This window comes from Nyctereutes procyonoides, unplaced genomic scaffold, assembly GCF_905146905.1.
Source record: "Nyctereutes procyonoides isolate TBG_1078 unplaced genomic scaffold, NYPRO_anot_genome, whole genome shotgun sequence".
NCBI lineage: Eukaryota > Metazoa > Chordata > Mammalia > Carnivora > Canidae > Nyctereutes > Nyctereutes procyonoides.
In genome coordinates, this window is record NW_026575122.1 from 21,795,654 (window position 1) to 21,815,692 (window position 20,039).

At 46.6% G+C, this 20,039-nt stretch overlaps 1 protein-coding gene and 1 non-coding gene across 2 annotated transcripts in view; one reads left to right on the top strand and one right to left on the bottom strand.

Annotated features, from left to right (window-relative positions):
- Positions 1-2,397: 2,397 nt before the first annotated feature.
- LOC129517046 (U6 spliceosomal RNA) lies at positions 2,398-2,501 on the bottom strand. Its single transcript, XR_008665932.1, has one exon. It is a non-coding gene; the product is annotated as a U6 spliceosomal RNA (small nuclear RNA).
- Positions 2,502-5,091: 2,590 nt separating this feature from the next.
- The window catches only part of NT5DC3 (5'-nucleotidase domain containing 3), a 51,015-nt gene continuing 36,067 nt past the window's right edge, over positions 5,092-20,039 (top strand). The window contains exons 1-2 of the mRNA XM_055336452.1: positions 5,092-5,269; positions 19,411-19,595. Coding sequence (XP_055192427.1) covers positions 5,092-5,269; positions 19,411-19,595 — 363 coding nt within the window. The remainder of the gene's footprint in view (positions 5,270-19,410; positions 19,596-20,039) is intronic.

The following is a 20,039-nucleotide window of genomic DNA, read 5'->3' on the forward strand; positions in this document are numbered from 1 at the left end:
GTTCCTTCCTACCTATATTTTTATGGAAAAACCTAATAGGGAACCAGTGCAACAGGAAGATCTATGTTCTCTTTACCCACCTCGGGAAGTGATGGTGCTTGGATCCTGGCCAACTGGCTGTGAATCCCAGTTCTGCTGTTTCTGGACAGCCTCTCTGGGTCTCAGTCGTCTTACCGGCCACAAGGGGGAGATAACGTCTGCCTGTCGGGTTGTCCTGAGGCTTAGTTACAAGATGTGTGCAGAACAACCCACAGAAAGCCCTATTAGTGTGGGCTCCCTTCCCCTCCAGAATGAAGGGTCAGAGTGAGAAGAGGTTCAGTGACTTCTCTCCAGGGTAAATGGACCAACCTGAGCTACCTTCTTCCCTGGGCTGGGAGGACTGACACCAGGCCGGTCATGTGGCTCAGCTGGTACTGATCCTGAGGGAGGATGGGGTGGACTAGGATTGGGCCTGAGGTGAGAATGGCCTTTCCTGGCAGCTCCTATGCCTGCTGCCAGAGGGAATGATTGGATGCTGTCTGAGGTCAGAGCCGGAGATACAGGTCCAGAAGGGATCCTGAGGGAAGAGGGGCCTGAGGGAGCCAAGATGTACAGTTAAGAGGGAGTCTGAGGAGCAGTGCATGCTAAGGACGGCAGTGGCTGGTCTGTGTGACAAGTCAGAGCCTCTTGAAGTGCACCAGGAAGAATGAGCATCCTGTGGGGGCTGCTTACAGGCATCCAGAGGATCTCCGGGAATGAGCTCTTGCCCACTGCCACATGAGACACTCTGGCATCCTCCTCCACTTCCAGCGAAGGCCGCTTCAATGTGGTGGTCCTGCGCAGGGTAACCCACAGGTGCATTCCGTTCCGCTAGATGGGGCTGACTGGGAACATTCTAGGGAGTCACTGAGCTAACTGGAAGAGAAGCAAAATAGCCACAGATTGCTGGGCAGAACCACTAGCTACAGCTCCCTACAGATTTTGAGACCTGGGTTATGACTCACAGAGCAGAGATACAAAGAGAGAACATTTCTACAAACAGAAGCCACAGCTGGCATGCAGAAGGACATTCCTGTGCCAGGAGGGGACATTTGCGTTGCCGCCGAGGACACGGCCGGGGCTGAGGCCGACCCCGGGTGGTTCCACCGTGAACTGGAGCAAGTTACTTAACTTCTTTCAGTTTTCCCCTTTTTAAAAGACAATGGGTTTGCACTATAGATTCTCTGGAAGGACACATGTTTTAGGGAAAGCTGCACAGATGGGGACCAAAGTGGGAGAGACACTTTTTACTTCATATCTTTATACATTTTCATTTTAAACCATGTGGATGGGTGTCCTATTAAAAGGCTAAATGAGAAAAAGAAAAAGACAAGTGGTGATAGTTTATACCTTATAGGATCACACAGCCTGCCAGATGCCAGTCACTCACGTAATCTATGGCTATTAGTATTCATAATGGGGATGGTGGGGGGTCGTTGGCCATTGATTTTTACCGTGACATTTTTGGTAGTCTCTTATCTCATATCCACATCCATGCCCTACACGCCCTGGCCTTACAGTATGTTTATGACCAGTGATAACAAGTTCAGCTCCTTAAAAGCAGCCTTTTAAGTGGGTAAAATGAATAAATGAGTACCACTGGCATATTAGACTGTTACATATACATATATGTTATATATGTCATATAAATATATATCTGTTTTAACACATTTTAACACATTTTAGAGAATTACATTACTGATAGTGGCACCTGGCACTGTATAAAGAACACATATAGATCCTTCACCTATATTCAGCAGTTGTTAACATTTTTTTATTTTTTTATTTATTTTTATTTTTTTTAGTTGTTAACATTTTGACCACATTTGTGTTCTTACACACACATACACACACCACCCACACACATGTCTATCCATATATTTTTTTCTGAACTATTGGAGTGTTAGTTGCTGATATGACACATCTGTAAATGCTTCAGCTTGTGTTTTCTGAGTATGAGGACCTTCCTACATGAGCACAATACAACAATCAAACCTAGAAAATCTAACCATTGCATAAGGCTACCTATATAATGTGTAGTTTGTATCCAAATGTCTCTGAGTGTTCTGGTAAATGTTCTTTATACTTGTTAATTTTTTGATCCAGAATCCTGTGTAGGGTCTTCCATTGCATCTTGTTGTCTTCTTTTTTTTTTAAGCCTATAACCTTAAGTAGGCTTGTTTTATCTTTTATGGCATTGACATTTTTGAAGAGTCTAGGTCAGGCTCTACTCTACCCTGCCCGCCTCCCCACCCCACTGCCCCCCGCCTTCTCAGTGTCTTATCAATTCATACCTGATTGTTTCCTTATAATTAGACTTAGGTTAAGTGTTTTTGGCAGGAGTATTACAATCGATGATTTCCAATGCTATCTTTTTTTTTTAATATGGGATGCTTCATGAATTTGTGTGTCATCCTTGTACAGGGGCCATACTAATCATCTGTGTATCATTCCAATTTTAGTGTATGTGCTCCCAATGCCATCTTTTATAATTTTTTTATCCTTCTTTTATGTGAAACCAGGAGTACTTTTTAAAAATTCTAACATTTTTATTTTCAAATATCCAGCAGGTCAGTTATTGATGAATGACTCCGGTCATCATATCATGACTGAAGCAGTGGGCTATTTGTACAGGTCACTTGATTTAAGGGCGACCTACCTGGGATCTTCTCATTCATCAATCCATGGAATCCTGCAGTGAGTTTCTGTTCTGTGTCTCACAAAGAAACATACTTTTGGCTATTCACATTAGATTTGTGACCTCTTGATGATTTTTGATATTTTGCAGACTTCTGAGGGAAATCGAATGGATCAGGAGTAGGAGATGTTGGCCTCAAGGCCTGAGCCGGCAATATTCTGAGGGTTCTAGGAATGGCACCTCATTGTGGGAGCACTTGCTTAAATTAAACTACCATAGCACTCAGAGTTCTAACACAGTGAGCTCTGCAATATGCATGAATGCACATACGCTGCAGAGAGCTAAAAGCATGGGGTTGGCGTCTCATACAATTAGAGATAAATCAAAGTGTGTTTCTGGAAAAGGGAAAAAGGTCTTGAGACCCATTATTTCCATTTCTATTGAGGAGAAGCCCTGATGGAAGATACAAAATAATGTTGAACTATGGAATGGCCCAGAGAAAGAAGCCTTGATGAAAAAGAAAGATTATTCCCCTAAGATTTTATCTTTGGGTAAAATGGATGGGGTAGGAAATATTTTACAGCAAAGGATTTTGTCAGCTAAAGACGCAAGTGGAAAAGGCCAAACCACCACAATTTACTGGCATCCCTTGGTAATATGGTCTCTTAGCACAAATAATCCCTGGGGATCCATGTCTGAGCTCATATCAGAAAAGTGGCTTTTTCATAGCTCAGATTACAGTTCAATTTCCTAGAAGAGTTTTTTTTTCAGAGAAGATCTCAGTTTGAAACCAAAAAGTTGAAGACCTCAAATCATACTAATAAAGTATAAAAATGATCATGCACTTTTTTTGTGGTTGTCTTTACTTAGAACTCTTTGATGAGATATTTCCTCTTATAACTCTTATAGGTGATGGTAAAGTCTAGGGTTTTGATTTTTAGGGTTTGATTTTTTAGCTCTTTAAAATACTGTAACAGATCGCAGCTAAAAAGAATAATTGTGTAGTGATTCACATTTGTATGGTAGGTAGAAGATTGTTGACCTCACAGGCTTCCATATCTAAAAATATGCTGAAGCAGTGTAATTAAAGTTCTACTGGTGTTACTTTTACCTTGCTATAGTTTATTTTGCATTTATGAATTGATTTTTCCATGTAAACAAAATTTATAATTGCTATCACCAAACCTTTTTTTTTATTTTGTGAAACATGAATAAGAAAAGATAAATTGGGATAAACCAATAATACCAGAGCCCATGGATTTGATATTTATTTTAAACATTTCCATTGCCTCTCATCAGTGATTTGTTACCCATTAACTGTTAAGGGTTACTTATTGGCTCCCTTATCACCCAACTAAACCCTACATACCATGTTAGGAAGCCAAATGGAAGAATGGGCTCAGCTATGTGACCCCAGGAAAATGATTTCACTTCTCTAAGCCCCAGGCGCATTAGGTATAAAACGGCAGAAATCCCAGCGCCTGCTTTTCAGGATTCCTGAGAGGCCTGCATGAGATACTGCGCACAACAGGGCTTCACTGAGCAGCGGCTGTTACCTGTCAGGGCCTAACGCAGAGGCCACTTTGTTTCGTGAAGCATCTTCTGGCCCCTCCAGCCAACAACCTAAGCCTCTGTGAATGCCTGGGTGGCCTTAAACCTTTTTCTATTTCACGCACGGCTGCCGGGTCTCCCAGGCAATGTGCCGGCCTTGGGAGTTATCCCCTGAACAGCCCCCCAACCCCTGTTCATCAGTAACCACAGTGACCCCTGGCTTGGGCTCCAGGGGGGCCGCATCAGTCTTCACGGCGGCAGCCGAGTCGGCTTCGGCCACGCGGAAATGTCGCATCGGGGGAGCTCCTGTTTATTTGTCTTTGGTGGAACCACGATGCACAGAGCAGGTGCGGCCAGCCTGGCAGATTTGAGGGAAGACAGGTGCACCGCCCAGGTGGGCGTAGGCAGGAGCAGGAGCAGGAGCAGGAGCAGAGCAGGGATCCCTGGAGGGGCACTGGCCTTTTAGGTTCTGCAGTGGGCGGGGGCGGGGAGGATGAGCCTCAAACGTATCAGCCCACACGTGGGACCTCGGTCCACTTGCCCCCTCACGGGCGGCACCGGAAGGACCCAACCCAGGGCTCCAGGGCCCTCATAGACCAGCCCCATCCCTGCAGGGCAGGACCCCGCCCCACCCCAGGCCCCGCCCCGGGCCCCGCCCAAGGCCCCGCCCCGGGCCCCGCCCCAGGCCCCGCCCCAGGCCCCGCCCCGCGGCAGCCCCGCCCCTACGGCGGCCACAGGGGCGGGCCGCGCCGCCGCCACGTGCTCCGACGCAGGGAGCCGCCCGCCCGCCGCCGCCCGCCCGCCTGCAGAGCGCGGGCCGGGAGTGGGCTCCGGGCGCCTCTGGCGGCCGAGCGGCGGCGGGCAGGGCCTCGGCGGCGGCGGGCATGGCCTCGGCGGCGGCGGCGCTGGCCCGGGGGGCCGGGGCGAGGGCGGCGGCGGCGCTGCTGGGCGGCTGCGGGGGTGCGGCCCGGGCGCGGCCCTTGTGTGCGGCTCCCGGCGCGGCCCCGGGCCTGAAGGGCTACCTGTGGGAGCGCTACCGGGAGGCGAAGCGGGGCACGGACGGTGAGTGCGGCGGCGCCGCCAGAGCCTGCAGCGCCCGGGGCCCGGCCCAGGCGGTCGGCGGTCGGCGGTCGGCGGTCGGCGGGGGAAGCGGGAGGAAGCGGGGGAAGCGGGCCCCCGCGGACCCCCAGGGCATTCCGGTCGCGACTCTCGGTCGCCCTCAGCGCCGGCGGCGGCGACACCTCTCTCCTGGGCAGCGCGATTCCGGGAGGCGTGGAAAATCGCCTCCAGTAGCTTCACCAGCCTCGCCCTCCTCCGGTGGGGAAAGCAGTCTTTCTTACACATTCTTGCGATTTGCGGCCGGCAATCTGCATTAGAGGCGCGTTGGTCTCCAGGGGCATCGCTCGGGAGACCGTCACCCCCAGCACCGTTGGGCATCGATAGTGACAAACAGTGATACTAGTAGCAGCCCGAGTCGGGCAGGCGGCGAGTCCCCTGCAGCCGTGCAGAGCCTCTGGCCGGGGCGATTTTCCTTTTTTTGTTTTGTGTACGTGCAGGTGCGTTGCTATGTTTGGAATAGGAGAGGTCTCAAGTTGAGAGTGTTCTGCTTCATCTCCTAACCTAAGTGAGGGGGGTGGTTCCAGGGAGTGACTGCTTAGGTGCCCGGTGAACGTAAAATCAGCTTGGTTCTGTTGTCAGTGGTGGCGATGGGCAGAGGCGGGAAGAGGCCCAGTAAATACCAGGCCGGGCCCTTGGGTTGTCGCCCTGAATTCCTCATACCTGGGGGGGAAGGTGCCCCTTCCCCATCCTATGGATGGAACCTGGCCGAGGTCACACCTTGAGCTGGGGTCTGTCTCAGCTGTGCACTCCCCCTCCCGTTTCCTGTGCTGCCCTACCTTCCTGAGGCAGCTGACCATCCGGGAGCTGTTGTAAGGGCCAAAGCCATCAGTGCTGCTTCTTTCAAGGAAGACTTAGGACTGAAATAGTCGCATTGATGTTGGGAGGGAGATGGGGTGGAGGTGGCAAGCGGAGATAAGGAGAGTATTTGGTGGGATCACATTTTCAGTCTTCTTGCCAGAAGTCACAAGTTTGATGAAAGCAAGCACGGGGCTTATTTTCACCAATTGGGATCATTTTCTGAGGGGACTCAAAGAAGCAAGCAACATAGAATTCTGTGAAATAGGGCTTCTCAGTTTTCCTTTGCCGAGTTAATTTTGCGCCATCTTTTGAAGTGGTTGTGTGGTACGATGGAAAGAAGATTGGCTTTGCAGACAGACATTGCGGATCTTAGAAGAAATATAGATCATCTAGCTCAGCTTTGGGATCTGTGAGACTTTTTTTAATTGGAATTTTCAATTGAGATAACTGTATATTTATATGCAGCCATAAAAATTAATACAGGGCAATCTGGGATACCTTTTACCCAGTTTCTCCCAGTGGTAACATCTTGCAAAACAATGAGTGACACAGTCTCTGAAGCCATTTTGAGACTGATACATGTCACAGATCTTGTTCAGCATCCTCCGTTTCTACTTGTGTTTGCATATTTTGTTCTATATGGTTTTATCACAAACAGGTTCAAGAATCTAGCCCTCCAGTCAAGATACAGAGCAGCTATCAACAAGGATCTCTCCTGTTATCTCTGTAGCCACATTCACTTCCTTACAGATGCTTTCCCTGATCTCTAAGGCGTTATCTGTCCTTCATTTCAAAGATTTTGGCATTTCAAAAGTGCTTTACAGAAGGAGTCTTACAGTATGTGACCTTTTGGAATTGGCTGTTTAAACTCAGCATAATTCCCTGGAGAGTTGTCCAGCTGGTTGTGTGTATTGTATCTGTAGTGCGTTTCTTATTGCTGAGTAGTGCTCCATGGGGAGATGTACCGCAGTTTAGCCTCCTTTTTTTTGTTTTTAAACTGTAGTGAACCATTTAATCGTACTTCACTCACTGAAGGCTATTTGGGTAGCTCCCAGTTTTTGAGTATTACAAGTGTGCTGTAAACATTTGTGTATCGGTTTTTGTGTGAACATGTGCTTTCATTTCTCCAAATGCCATTGTTGGGTTGAATGGTAATTGTACATTTAGTTTCATAAGAAGCTACAGGGAGCATTGTTGCCATTCTTCATGAAGCTTCGGTTTCATGGTCTGTAAAATGGGGATGGCGGTAGTAGTGCCACGTTGTAGGGTTTGGTGAGGAATGAATGAAGCCATCCATGCAAGGTGTGTGGAAGGCGAGTGAGACAGCTGAAGTGCTGGGTGAGAAAGATGAGCATCAGGCCAGAATTTGGGTTTGGGGTTTTGGGGTGTGATGATCCAAGTGAAATTTTGGAGTGTGACAGCTCAAAGGAAATTTTTGGGACCTAATTACACCAGATCTTAGGTGCAGGTTACCTCCTGCTCCGACCTCAGAGCGTTACCTGGGGGTCATGTGGGGACAGTCAGCACCGGCCTGGCACCCAGTAGATGTGCAGTGTGGTAGCTATTATTATCGGTTACTAAATGACTTCCAGTTTCAGACACATGCTTGGTGAGAGGTGGAGGTGGTTAGTTAAGCTCTGGGGTCTAGGTCCCCTCAGGTTACTAAATGACTTCCAGTTTCAGACACATGCTTGGCGAGAGGTGGAGGTGGTTAGTTAAGCTCTGGGGTCTAGGTCCCCTCAGGTTACTAAATGACTTCCAGTTTCAGACACATGCTTGGCGAGAGGTGGAGGTGGTTAGTTAGCTCTGGGGTCTAGGTCCCCTCAGGCCGGGGCAGTGAACAAGCCCAACCTCTCTAGCTTCGCTGTCTCTCTCCGCAGAAGGAGACCACTGGACTGGATGGTGTGTGATGGGTCTGCGCATCAGGTGTTGGGGTGCCACCCCAATCTTCTGCCCCCAGCAGTACTGCAAGGCTCCTGGAGCCCCCTGGGGAGCACAGGCACTTTCCCCTGACTCCTCTGTTGTCTCCCCTTTGGGCGGTGCCAAAGCCACCGGGCTGTATGTGAGAGCACCAAGCCCCGGGTCAGTGGGGTAGTGCAGCCCTGGCAGGGCTGGGGACGCACAGATGGGCGGGGTGGGAGGGAGGGGCCTGTGGTGACCAGCCCCATCCCACAAATGGGGACATTGGTTAGGGGCAGGTGAGCAGCAGCTCAGCAGCATCTTGGGGATGAAACAGAGCTGGGGCTTGGGCACAGAGCCGACAGCTGCTCAGCTGTGCAGGGTGCGCTGACCCCTGCAGGGCTGTCTACAGGAGTAGGGGTCACAAAAAAGTATTGATGCTCAGACAAAAATGTGTAGTTTTATGTTTTTTTTTTTTCAACTAACAAGAGACAAAAGTAATTTCTTTCCCCTCATTTTCTGATTACTGCTTTCTGGTAATTGAATCTCTCGCCTCATCCAAACAATCTGCTCAGGTATGTTCCCTTTGAAGGGTTTCCCAGATTGAAGCCTACTCCAGGAGGAGATGATTTTTACTCCTTGTTTTACCCTTTTTCTCCCACACTTCTTCTTTTTTTTTTTTTTTTTTTTTACTTATTTTACTTATTTTAATTGTTTTTTGGTTGATTTGTTTTTTAAGAGTGAGAGAGAGTGTGTGCGAGTGGGGTAGAGGGGGAGGAGGGGGAGAATTCCAAGCAGGCCCCATGCCCAGCGTGGAGCTTGACACGGGGCTCGATCTCATGATCCTGAGATCATGACCTGAAATGAAGTCATGGACGCTTAGCCGACTGCTGCCCCAATTCCATTTTTATTTTTAAAAAGTTTTTAAAATAGACTTTATTTTTTAAATCAATTTTAGATATACAGAAAAATCATGTGGTTTCTCTAAACCCTATCACGGTTTCCCCTACAATTAACCTCTCATGAGTATGGCACATTTGTCACAATCAGTGAACCAATATCAGTACATTGTCCATATGTATTACTTTTCACTGAAGTCTATATTTAATTCACATTTCCCTAGTTTTCAGCCTAATGTCCTTTCTGCTCCAGGATCCCACTCTGAAGAGCATGCTACACTTAGTCCTTACGTCTCCTTGGGCTTCTCCCACCTGTGATAGTTTTTGATTCCCTTGACTGTTTTGAGGAGACACGGTCACTTACTTTGTAGAGTGTTCCTCATTTGGAATGTCTTCCTTTATTTTTTTAACTTGGGATTTGGGGGATTATAATATTATGCATCCTGTGTCAAACTCAGCCTAAAGGGAGTGGTCTACATATATTTAAGAAAAGAAGTACTTGTTTATAACCTCCAGCAAAAGTTTCCTGTGGAACTGTTGTTCTCAGTTGCAGTCGGGGGTGGGGGGTGGGGGCATGTGGCAATGTCCGGTTACACCTGGGGGCAGGGATTCTGCTGACCTCTGCTGTGTGGGATCGGAGATGTTGCTAGACAGCCTGCAATGCACAGAACAACCTCCCTACGAATAATAATCCAGCCCCAAATGTCAGTGATGCCAAGGTTAAGAAACTTTGTCCTAAAATGGGCAATGCTAAGAAATCATTGTGCGATTGTAGTTTAGAGGGTTGGATCTAGTTGTGTGTGGTCTCTTCTTTCCTGTTACGCTGCACCTTGTATGCGTCTTCTTTGGACTGAGCCCTTGGCTGCCACAGAGGTGTGGATGGAAGCATTGCTGCTGCCTGGGCGGGCTTCTTCAGCCAAGCGTTGGGGTGCCCAGTGGTCCCCATGGGAACCTTCACATACCCTCTCGGCCTGGGCTGTTTAGATTGTTTGGCTGCTTAGCTGGGGCTGCGAAGTGTATTAACCTGTGGAAAGAAGTAGGGGGATTAATGGGAAGTGTTAGAAGCTTTTACAGGGTGTTGATGGATTTATTCAGAGCTCTTTATTGAGAGCATTTAACTTTTGTTCAAAAATTGTGTATTTAGTAAGGACTACATATAGGGCAGTGATATGAGCTTAGTTTATATAGAATAAACGTAAAATGCAAACCGTTCCCTTGAGGAACTGCAGTGAGTTAAGGAAACACCATAATAATAATGAGATAACTTTAAGATGAGTCTAGTGTTTCTCAGATTGTGTTCCACCATCTTCAGGAAATGTTGAAAATATGTGTGTTAAAAAGACCTTCTTGCAGATAGGCTTATCAGAGCCTTTAAAATGCATGACTCCCCAAGAAGGAGGGTTGGGGGGGAGCACTCTCCAAGTAAGTCTACCATGAAACCCCCTTTTTGAGGTAATAGCTCAAAATAGATGTTCTAGAGACTGTCCTTCGGAGGCTCAAACAATATGTATAACAAGAATGTACATTGATAATACCCAGAGGTACTTAATGTACACCCTTGTTAGGCTTTCTCTTTGTAACAGGGCTACAGAGTAATGGGGTCAGGGTGCCTTCGAACATCGGAGGAGGCTGTGTGTCCTGCGTTTAGAAGAACATGCAGATTGAACAGTTGCAGCATGAGCACACACAGGCTGTTCCGTGCATGGTTTCGGGGGGTTTCTGCATCATCTCAGCCTCCGCTGGTGAACCCGGTGCTCGTTGAACCCTGTTGTCTTACAGGAGCAGGTAAGGGGCTGCCCTGGGTAGGTGCTGGGTTGCTGAATGAGGTTGAAGGTTGAAAACAGTCAACAGGGGACTCTGTTCTGGGTGAAAGTTTGCATATCAGATCAGAAGTCAGCCTGGGTCTGTGCCATTTTTACATGTGAATGTTGGGGTTTCTGTGACTGTTGCAGAGGTGGCTGGGGACGCTGGCAGTGGGTGGGCTTGAAGTCCGGAACTCATTGTCCCCTTTGCCAGGGCATCCTGGGCAACGCAAGAGAAGCGACAGGAGATAACATGTAAAGAGGAGATTAAATGATAATTACGTTGCCAGCTTTCGAAGGAAAGTAGAATTTACAAAAATTCAGTAGTTTTGCAACTGCAAGCCATGTGAGACCCACCTGGGGGCTTGTTTCAAAAGGGGGCGCTGAGGCCCTGACCTGGGGGGCTCCGATTCAGCAGATGCAGGGCTAGGGCCGGGGAATCTATTTTCCTGGGCTTAGAAACTAGTTGTTCGTTGAGCTTCTGACATGTAGAAGCACTCATGTCCTCTGTATTTTAGACTTGTTCTTTTGGATTTGGGACTCAGCAATCTGGTAGACTAGATGGATAGTTTAAAAACCTTTTCTGTAAAGAATATGTACATGCTGAAAAAATTACAAAGAACATTCTTATGTAGAGCTGAGCTTTGAAAAACTGAAGTGAAACAGCAGGGACTAAAAATGAAGGATGGTGAGCAGGCTGCAGGTGTTACCATCCTGGAGCAGTTATTTGGTGTGTGTTATTGGCTGTGCCTGCTGGGACAGAACACAGACACATACTCTGTCCCTATGTCTCTGCCTCCCTCTCTGTGTCTCTCTTTGAATCCTATAAATCCAGAGCCACACAGAGCTGCCTTCCAGGCAGGAAGATAGTAGGGAAACTGGTCTGTCTTGGTCTCCACTCTGAATTTCTCCCAGTGTTGGGGGGGCAGTGCATCGAGGTCTCTCTGTGGCCTCATCATCACAGGCTAGTTCTCTCATGGACTTGGGTTTGAATTTGGTCTGCCTGCCATGTCGGGTAATTTCAAACTGAGAAGTTAACTAAAAGTGGTCCCAAGGTAATGATGTTCTGGGATTTCTGACAGAAGTCGATGTAAATTCTCCCTGGATGGCTAGATCTTCAGCCCAAGTGCAAATGGAGAGCCAAGATGTTGGTAGCTATGTGAGTAAGTCTAAATAAATACAACAGTATAAAAACCAAGCTTTTGTGCGCTGACGCCAGAGTTGAATAGTTGCAACAGAATGTGTGGTCCACGGACACAGCCCGGAATCTTTACAGGAAATGTATGCCATCTCCTGAACAAGAGCTGTGCCTAGATGTCAGCATGGATGACTGTCACAAAAACCAGGCTGAGTGTGTGTATATATAAGACAACAAACAGGTTGCAGATGAATACCAATTCTTAAAGGTTTGAAAATCCGTAACAGATACCGTAGGTCACTTGCAGGGATACACATGCATATGCTAAAAGTCTCACATGTAGGAGAATGATAAACATCGGAGTCAGGGTGGTGGTTACCTCTTTGGTGGGAGAAGAAGGCGGGTGAAGATTTAGAGGTTTATTTCCCAAGCTGGATGGTGGGGATGTAGGTGTTCTTTGTATTTATCTTTATACTTTTCTGTGCGTCATAAAAATCTTAACATGTATTCTTTAAATGTCTTCTTTTGTTTTCTTTATGATACTGAAGATCTGTGGCCACAGGAAAAAGTAGCAAAGAGACTTCAGAGAAAAACATGCCACATAATAATTTTCACATTTTCAGGTAGGAAAGAAATTTCTAAACTAGGAAGAGAACTGGAGGATCCCTTGGAAGTCATAGAATCCAGTGCTTTGCTGGAAGGAGGAATTCCTTTTTCCATGGCTCTTATTAGCAGCCATCTGGCATCTGCTTGAGTTTGCCGTGTGAGCAGAAGGCTGCCAATTTTATTTTGGACGGCTTGAGTCACAGAGTAATTCTAATTCCTGTCCCATATGATAGCTGCTTAAGTGGTGATCCTGCGTCGTCACTGTCCTCCCCTTGACTTCATCGCTTTGGAAGCTCGCCTTTGCGTTCAGGTTGCTTTGTGGCTGTCCCTGTGAAGGTGAACCATTGAGGGTGAACTATAGGAGCCACTTGTGGTCCCACTGCTTCAGAGTGAGGGGCATAAGTTGCCCTGCGTTGCCCAGCCTGGGGCTTCTGTAGGATACCCGGACACTCAGGCTGGGATCGTTTGTGGGAGGGGACCTTTCACCCAGGGCCTGACTTTGTTGTTTCCGTGTTGACGAGATATGTTTATAGATTAAGGAAAAAAGAAGGAAAAAAAAGCCTCCCCCATATTTTTTTAAAAGATTTTATTTATTTGAGAGAGAGAGAGAGAGAGAGAGAGAGAGAGCGAGAGCACAAGCAGGGGGAGGGTAGAGGGAGAGGGAGGCTCCGCACCAAGCAGGGAGCCTGACGTGGGGCTTGATCCAGGGCCCTGGGATCACGACTTGCATGGAGGCAGACACTTAACTGATGTGGCCACTCACTGCTTTCCTCCAGAGCTTCTCTGTGTTCCTGTTGTACATGATCAGTCAGTGCTCAGTCAGTCAGGAGGAAAAAGGTAGTATTTTCTTCCTTTTATTTTTTAAGTTAGATACTGCACATTTTAGTAGGTGAGAGAGAGGCCCACTGATTAATCAGCTAGGTAGGATATTTTTGTACTTAGGTAGGTTGGTTCTGAACTTTGAGAAACTCATTGTTTTCAGTTTACTAGGGTTTTGAGGAACTGTTTTATTTTTATTTTTATTTTTTTGGAACTGTTTTATATTAAGTGTACTTATAGGATGTTGATACATAAACCTGAATAAAATTTCAATTTGTGTGTAAAGATGTAACTCTCCAAGATGTACCTCTGTTGATGACATTGGGCTTACCTGGAAAGTTTCTTGTGATCTCTCTGAGCAGGAAAACCTTGAAAAACATGATTACATTCGGTATCAGAATGTTGTTTGAGTATCCATTTTATTTAACAGTATTTTTTGGATGTTGTCTAGGTGCGAGAGTTACTTTCACTGTAATAGTGAGCAAGGCAGGCGAAGCTAGGGTAGCAATTTTCCAATGTTTTGTTCCCAGGACTCTTACACACTTAAAATTACTGAAGATCCCAAAGTGTTTTTGTTTATATAGATTATACTGATAGTGACTATATTAGAAATTTAAAAATGAGGGATTTTAAAAAATAGGTATTCCCCACTTCATTTAAAATAACAATAAATCTGTTACCTACTAACATAAATGACACACTTTTTATGAAAGGCAGCTATTTGCCAAAATAAAAGAACTTTGAAAGAATGTCATAGTTCCACATCTTTGCAGATTTCTGCTACATCTCAATTCATGGGAGATGGCTGGAGCCTCAGATCTGGTTCTGCATCCAGTTCATTGAGGTGTCAGACACCATGTAGCCTCGAATGCTCTGCTGTCAATGGGTGAGAACAGACGAGTGAAGGAGGCAGACAATCTATTAAATTCATAGTGTTCCTTTGACAAATCACTACAAACATAGTGACTTACACTCCACACATCCATTAGTCTGGGAGTTAATGAGTGTGAAGTGGGCCTTGCCGGGCTGCCATCAGGGTGCTGGCGGGACTCTGTTCCTTTCTGGAGCTCCAATGCAGAATGCCTTTGTGCCCTTCCCAGTTCCTGGAAGCTTCCAGCATTCTTTGGTTTATGGTCCCTTTCATTTTCAGAGCCAGCAGTGGACAGTGGGGCCTTTTCCACATGACATCACTGTGATGCTGAACCATCTGCCTACCTTGTCTACACTTTACCCCAGTGAGTGGCCCCCATACCCCCACCTTGAGGTAAACTAGCTTAATCTTTACTTTAAAGTCAGCCGTTTATAGCCTGGGACCTTAATTCCCCTAGGCCACGTAAAGATGATGTCTTCACAGATTCTGGGGATTGGGATGTGCATGTCCTAATGCTGCTGGCCATGTTTAGGAATTATTAGAAAAGTAGTTTGACCTTTGTTGATCTCAGGAGACAGTCTGAGGATGTGGTTTCCCAGATTATGCCAGGCTAGGGAAAATATTAGGTGACTGGATGAAGGAAGGAGAGGGGACCGACATTGACATTTCAGGAAGCCCCTGCCGTGAGCCAAGTACTCTGCCAGGCACTTGACCTACATTGTACTGTCTGATAACTGAGCGACTTGGCCTTACGTAACGTCTCATCTGCAAACAGTGGGTAGCGGTGTTCACCTTAGGGAGCTGTTGTGACCGTGACCCAAGGTGAGAAGTACCTGATGCCATGGTACTTGTATGGAGGACATTGATGGTTATTCCTCTTCTACTGTCTCCATACAGTGATGAAAGCTCTTGATAGCTTGCCTAGCATTTCATCTTTTGATATGGCTAAATTTTCTTTTTCTAAGAAGTTTCTCCCATGAAACAAAAAGTACTTTCCTTTTGAGCAGTCAGGCTTTGTTTTTGTTTTTTTTAAGTAGGCTCCACACTCAGTGTGGGCCTTGAATGCATGACCCTGAGCTGGAGGGTTGCATGCTGTATCCACTCAGCTGGCCAGGCGCCAGCTGTGGTTAGATTTTTGGAACTTCAGGACACATGGTGGATTTCTACTGAGCAGTCAGAATGACAAATATTATTTACAGAGTAATTAAGATGTGATTTTAACTCTTGGTAGGAGTAGTGTAAATGTCACACACATTGTTAATTATTTGGATGAGTAATTGTATTTGTCATGGATTGCTTTTCCTTGGAGATGATGCAGAATGTCTAAACTAGTAGAGAAAGGAAAGCTGCTTTTTAGATTTATAGATGCTATAAAAATGACTTTTGAATTGCCACCTCCTCTGGAGAGGGAGCTGTGCTGAATTCCTGTCTTGTGTGCTTTTGCCATTTCTTGGCTTCCCCTGCTGCCTGTGATGTCGATCCCTACCAAGTTGGTGCCTTGTCATCTGCTCACGTACAGTCCCTGCACAGCTCCCTGTGCAGTGCCTGGCACATGGTAGGTGTGCAGGAGGTGCTTACTGAAAAAGTTCCTGAGAGGTGAGTAAGTGGAAAAACCAGTTGACCAAAATCCTGTGTGCTGATGGTCTTATATGTAGAAAACTCTGGAGAATGAAAACAAATCTGATCCAAAGTAGAAGAGCAGTTGCTGGGGAATAGTCGGGCTTGGGGAGGGTGGCTGGCATTTGCAGGGGCATGACAAAATGTGTGGAGGTGTTAGGTACACTTAGCATCATCGGGACTGTGGCTCGTAGGTGTGTACATACGTCGAACCTCGTCGAACTGCATCCTTCACGTGTGATTGCTTATACATCCATCGTGTAGTTCAGTAAAGCTGCACAGTAAAGACAAGAAGGGAAGGACTGTGGATTAGCCTACTTGACGCAGGTTCCCCCCACATCAGTGGAAACAGTGGCCCGGGGTGAATGTGATGTCCTCGTTGGACTGCCAGCTGGGCTGGAGTGGGTGGCACAGGGTCCCAGAAGGATGCAGGAGTTATGTGGGGAAGAGTCATTTCTTCCCTCAGAGTTGGGGTTGCGTTGTGCTGGCAGGTAACCCCCTTCATAGTGAAAGGACACCTGGGTCCCTGGGTTTTGTCCCTGCATCTATGGGACTGCTGCAGAAGTAGAGGGGATTGGGATGCCTTGGTGGCTCAGTGGTTGAGCTTCTGCCTTTGTCTCAGGGCGTGACCCCAGGATCCAGGATCGGGTCCCACATCAGCCTCCCTGCAAGGAGCCTGCTTCTCCCTCTGCCTGTATCTCTGCCTCTCTCTCTCTCTCTCTCTCTCTCTCTCTCTCTCTCTCTCTCGGTGTCTATCATGAATAAATAAATAAAAATCATAAAAAAAAAGAAGTAGAAGGGATTTACAACTGAATGGTTCTTAGCGAAACTAGGGATCCTAGAGAACATAGTTTCTGGCTAAAAACAGTTGGATTCATATCTCTAAGGTCCAGTAGTAAGTAGCGCCCCTTGGAATCATCAACCTCAAGTCACACTGTTTGCTCTGTTCTTACTCCCCTTACTGTACCTACTTATTAGCAGAAGCCATACTGAGTGCTCATAACCAGATTAAATCATGTTTGTTGGCACTAAACAGAACATTCTCAACATAAATCTGAACTTTTTGCATTATGGTCAAATTGTTCCTAACCTATCAATTGCATTAGGACAAATTAACATTTTTTTTACATAAATGTCAGTAGAATTATCTTTGGCCAAGCCTTGCTTAACAGGAGGAAGTTGTAACTGAGGAGTTTGCTAAGAGAAAATCCTCTAAGGGATCCCAAGACCTCTGGGGTCATGCCCTGAGCTGAAGGCAGACACTCCACCACTGAGCTGCCCCAGCGCCCTGCAGCAGAGTATAAAGGGAAATCTTCCCTGACAGTCCTTTAATGTAGCTAAGCAGTGTTTCTGTAGTTAGATGAGAGAGACTGAATATTCCATGTGAATTTTAATTCAAGGTGGTACTCAACTATTCTGAAGACCAGAGGGTAGTAGATTGCCCATCTAGCTGAAAGTAGGGCATATGAAGGAGAATTTAAGATTGGAAAGATGGCTTAAAGTATAAATGCAGAATGCCTTTAATGCCAGTTTAAAAAGTTAAAATTTGTAGACAGTAAAAATTTCAAGTGGCTGAATATGCTTTAAATAAACTTTTAGTTTGGACCTTTTTAGCTGCAAACAATAAAACACTCAACCCAAACTGATTTAAGCAAAAAAAAAAAAAAAAAAATTTAAGAAGAAATTTTATGGGCTTGTGTAATTGAAAAACCAAGAGGTAGCTTGGTAGCTTCAAACAGAAATTGATCTAGGTATGTCATGGGGTGGTTTCTCTTCTGTTGACCTTGCTTTCTTCCAATACTGGCCTTTTTAAAGGATCTTGGAGATAGCCTCTCACATCTCCAGTTTTATATCCTGTTGGATCCGAGCTTGGAAGAAAAGAATACCTCTTCCATGAAATTCCCTTGCACATCCAGAAATTTTCTTGACTGGACTCATTGGTTCACTTTGGCTGCAGGGAAAGTGGGATGATGACTGGCCAGAAGGAGTCCTGAGCCTTCTCCAAATGAGTTAATGTTGGTGAAGGAACTCAGGTGCCGTGTTTGGCCAGGCCTGGGTCCTTCCTGGGCGTTCTTCCTGGAGTCAGGAGCGGAACCTCTCTGAGGCTGTACAGTCTGAACGTGGGGGAGTGGCGATGTCCCAGAGAAATGCATCGGGGAGGGGCGGGTAGCAGGTACGTCTGTCAGCTCAGGGTGAGCCGCGCTGCAGGGACCAGCAGCACGCACTGTAGACAGCCACGGCCAAATGCCTTGTCCTTTATGGAGTCCCCTGGGCTTGGGCAGCTCTGCAGCTGCATCCCTGCTCTAGGCTTGGGCTGCCCTGGGGCCAGGCTCCCGTCAGGGCTTTGGCCTGAGTAACAGGGCTGTGTTCTGGCCTGTGTTCTGTCCCCACTGTGTTCTGCCTGTATGGTCTTGATGTCTTCATCCATTAGTCCAAAAGGAACTCACTTTCTTTCTTTTCTCTCTCTCTCTCTCTCTCTCTTTTTTTTTTTTTTTTTTTAAGGAACTCACTTTCTAAACCGGTACCCTTGTTTCTGTTTCGGGAAGAAGTGCATAACTGCTTAGTCAAGGGCCCTTCTTCCAGTTATACTTCAGAGTCTAAAGTTCAGACAGGCTGTTTGTCTCTCTGAGTGTTTGGCATTCTTTCCTTTTGTCTTGTAATTATTCGTGTTTGTAACTGGTTTTATAGGGTGTCGAAATACCTTTTAAGCTTCCCGTGTTCCTCATGTTTATTTTGAGTGATGACACATTAAACATCCAAGCTTTTGGTGGTGATGTTCACATGATTAATACACCTTGGGCTTTCACCCCAGCGGGGATCCCGGGCAGCCGTCGGAGACATGCTCTTAGCAGTTTTCCAGTGATGCAGTCCTGCTTGAGGACATCACATACTCTTCTCCGGTGGTAGAAAGGGAGAGAAACTTTATTGCCAACACTGTTCCTAAACGTAAACCTCTAATTCCAGTAAGCTGTTAGAACTTCATGGAAAGATCATGTGTGAAAGCAGTGCTGTTGGTCACCCTGTAAGTAATCCTGCTTCCATACTTCATCTACATGGTGCCATGTGGTCATGTTCAGAAAATAGCATCCCTGGCAGGGGCCTGTCAGTTATGTAAGGCCAGGAACCCTGCGGTGGCAGGTGCCAGAGAGCTTGGAGCTGCTAACTTTTAATTTAATTATCTACAGGTTTCTCGGTTTCTGAAATCCGTAACTAGCATGTATCATTTTTTAAACTAAACACATTATTTTTTGCGATGTTGAAGCAAAGATTCTTTTTTTAGTAAGTTTTATTGAGATACTGTGTACATATGGTACCGCACACCCACTGAGAACTCCTGTCTGGTGGCATTTGGTGTGCTATCCAGCCAGTGTTCATCATCACTTTGAGATTGTTGTCATCGCCCCCGGGGGGGGGGGATGCTGTACATGTTCGTGGTGGCCCCATTTCTCCCCATGCCCCCGGCCCCTGCCTCTGGATTTGCCTGGCTGGGACATTTTAGGCCACTGGACTCAGAGAAGCCGTGGCTTCTCTCATGCAGCGTGGAGTTTCCAAGATAAAGCCACTCTGTGAGTCCTAGGAATCCTACTAACCCTTATTCATCATGGGGCATAATACATGTTCTTCTTTACTCCTAGACTTGGTTCCTTCGATTATGAACAACTTGTTGAATCCAGATGCCATTTTCTCCAACAATGAGATGAGCCTGTCGGACATCGAAATCTATGGCTTCGATTATGACTATACCCTGGTGTTCTACTCCAAGCACCTTCACACGCTGATATTCAATGCCGCGCGGGACCTTCTCATCAATGAGCACCGGGTGAGGGCAGGGTGGGTCTCTTCCTCCTTCCCCAGACACTGGACAATAGCTGTGAACACACCTGGCCTTGTGTCGGCATGCACATGTCACTTAGGGAAGTGTTGTTAAGTGAGTGAGTGGATTTTGTTCCATTCCAAGGGACTCCAAGTATGACTGATATACAGAAAGCTGTAGATGCTTGATGTGTATGACTTGAGTTTGGAGATAAGTGCACAGCTGTGAAACCACTATCACTGTGAAGGCCATAAACTGTCACCTCCCAGAGTTTCCTCCTGCCTCCTTCATCATCGTTATTTGTGCGTGTGTACGTATGCGCGCGCGTGTGTGTATGTGTGTGAACCTGGATGTAAGATCTGCCCTCAGAGACATTCGAGGACACCGTTGCCTGCAGTACAGGAGTGCTGTGCTGTGTCTTAGCTCTCCGGGGCGTTTATGTCGCACAGC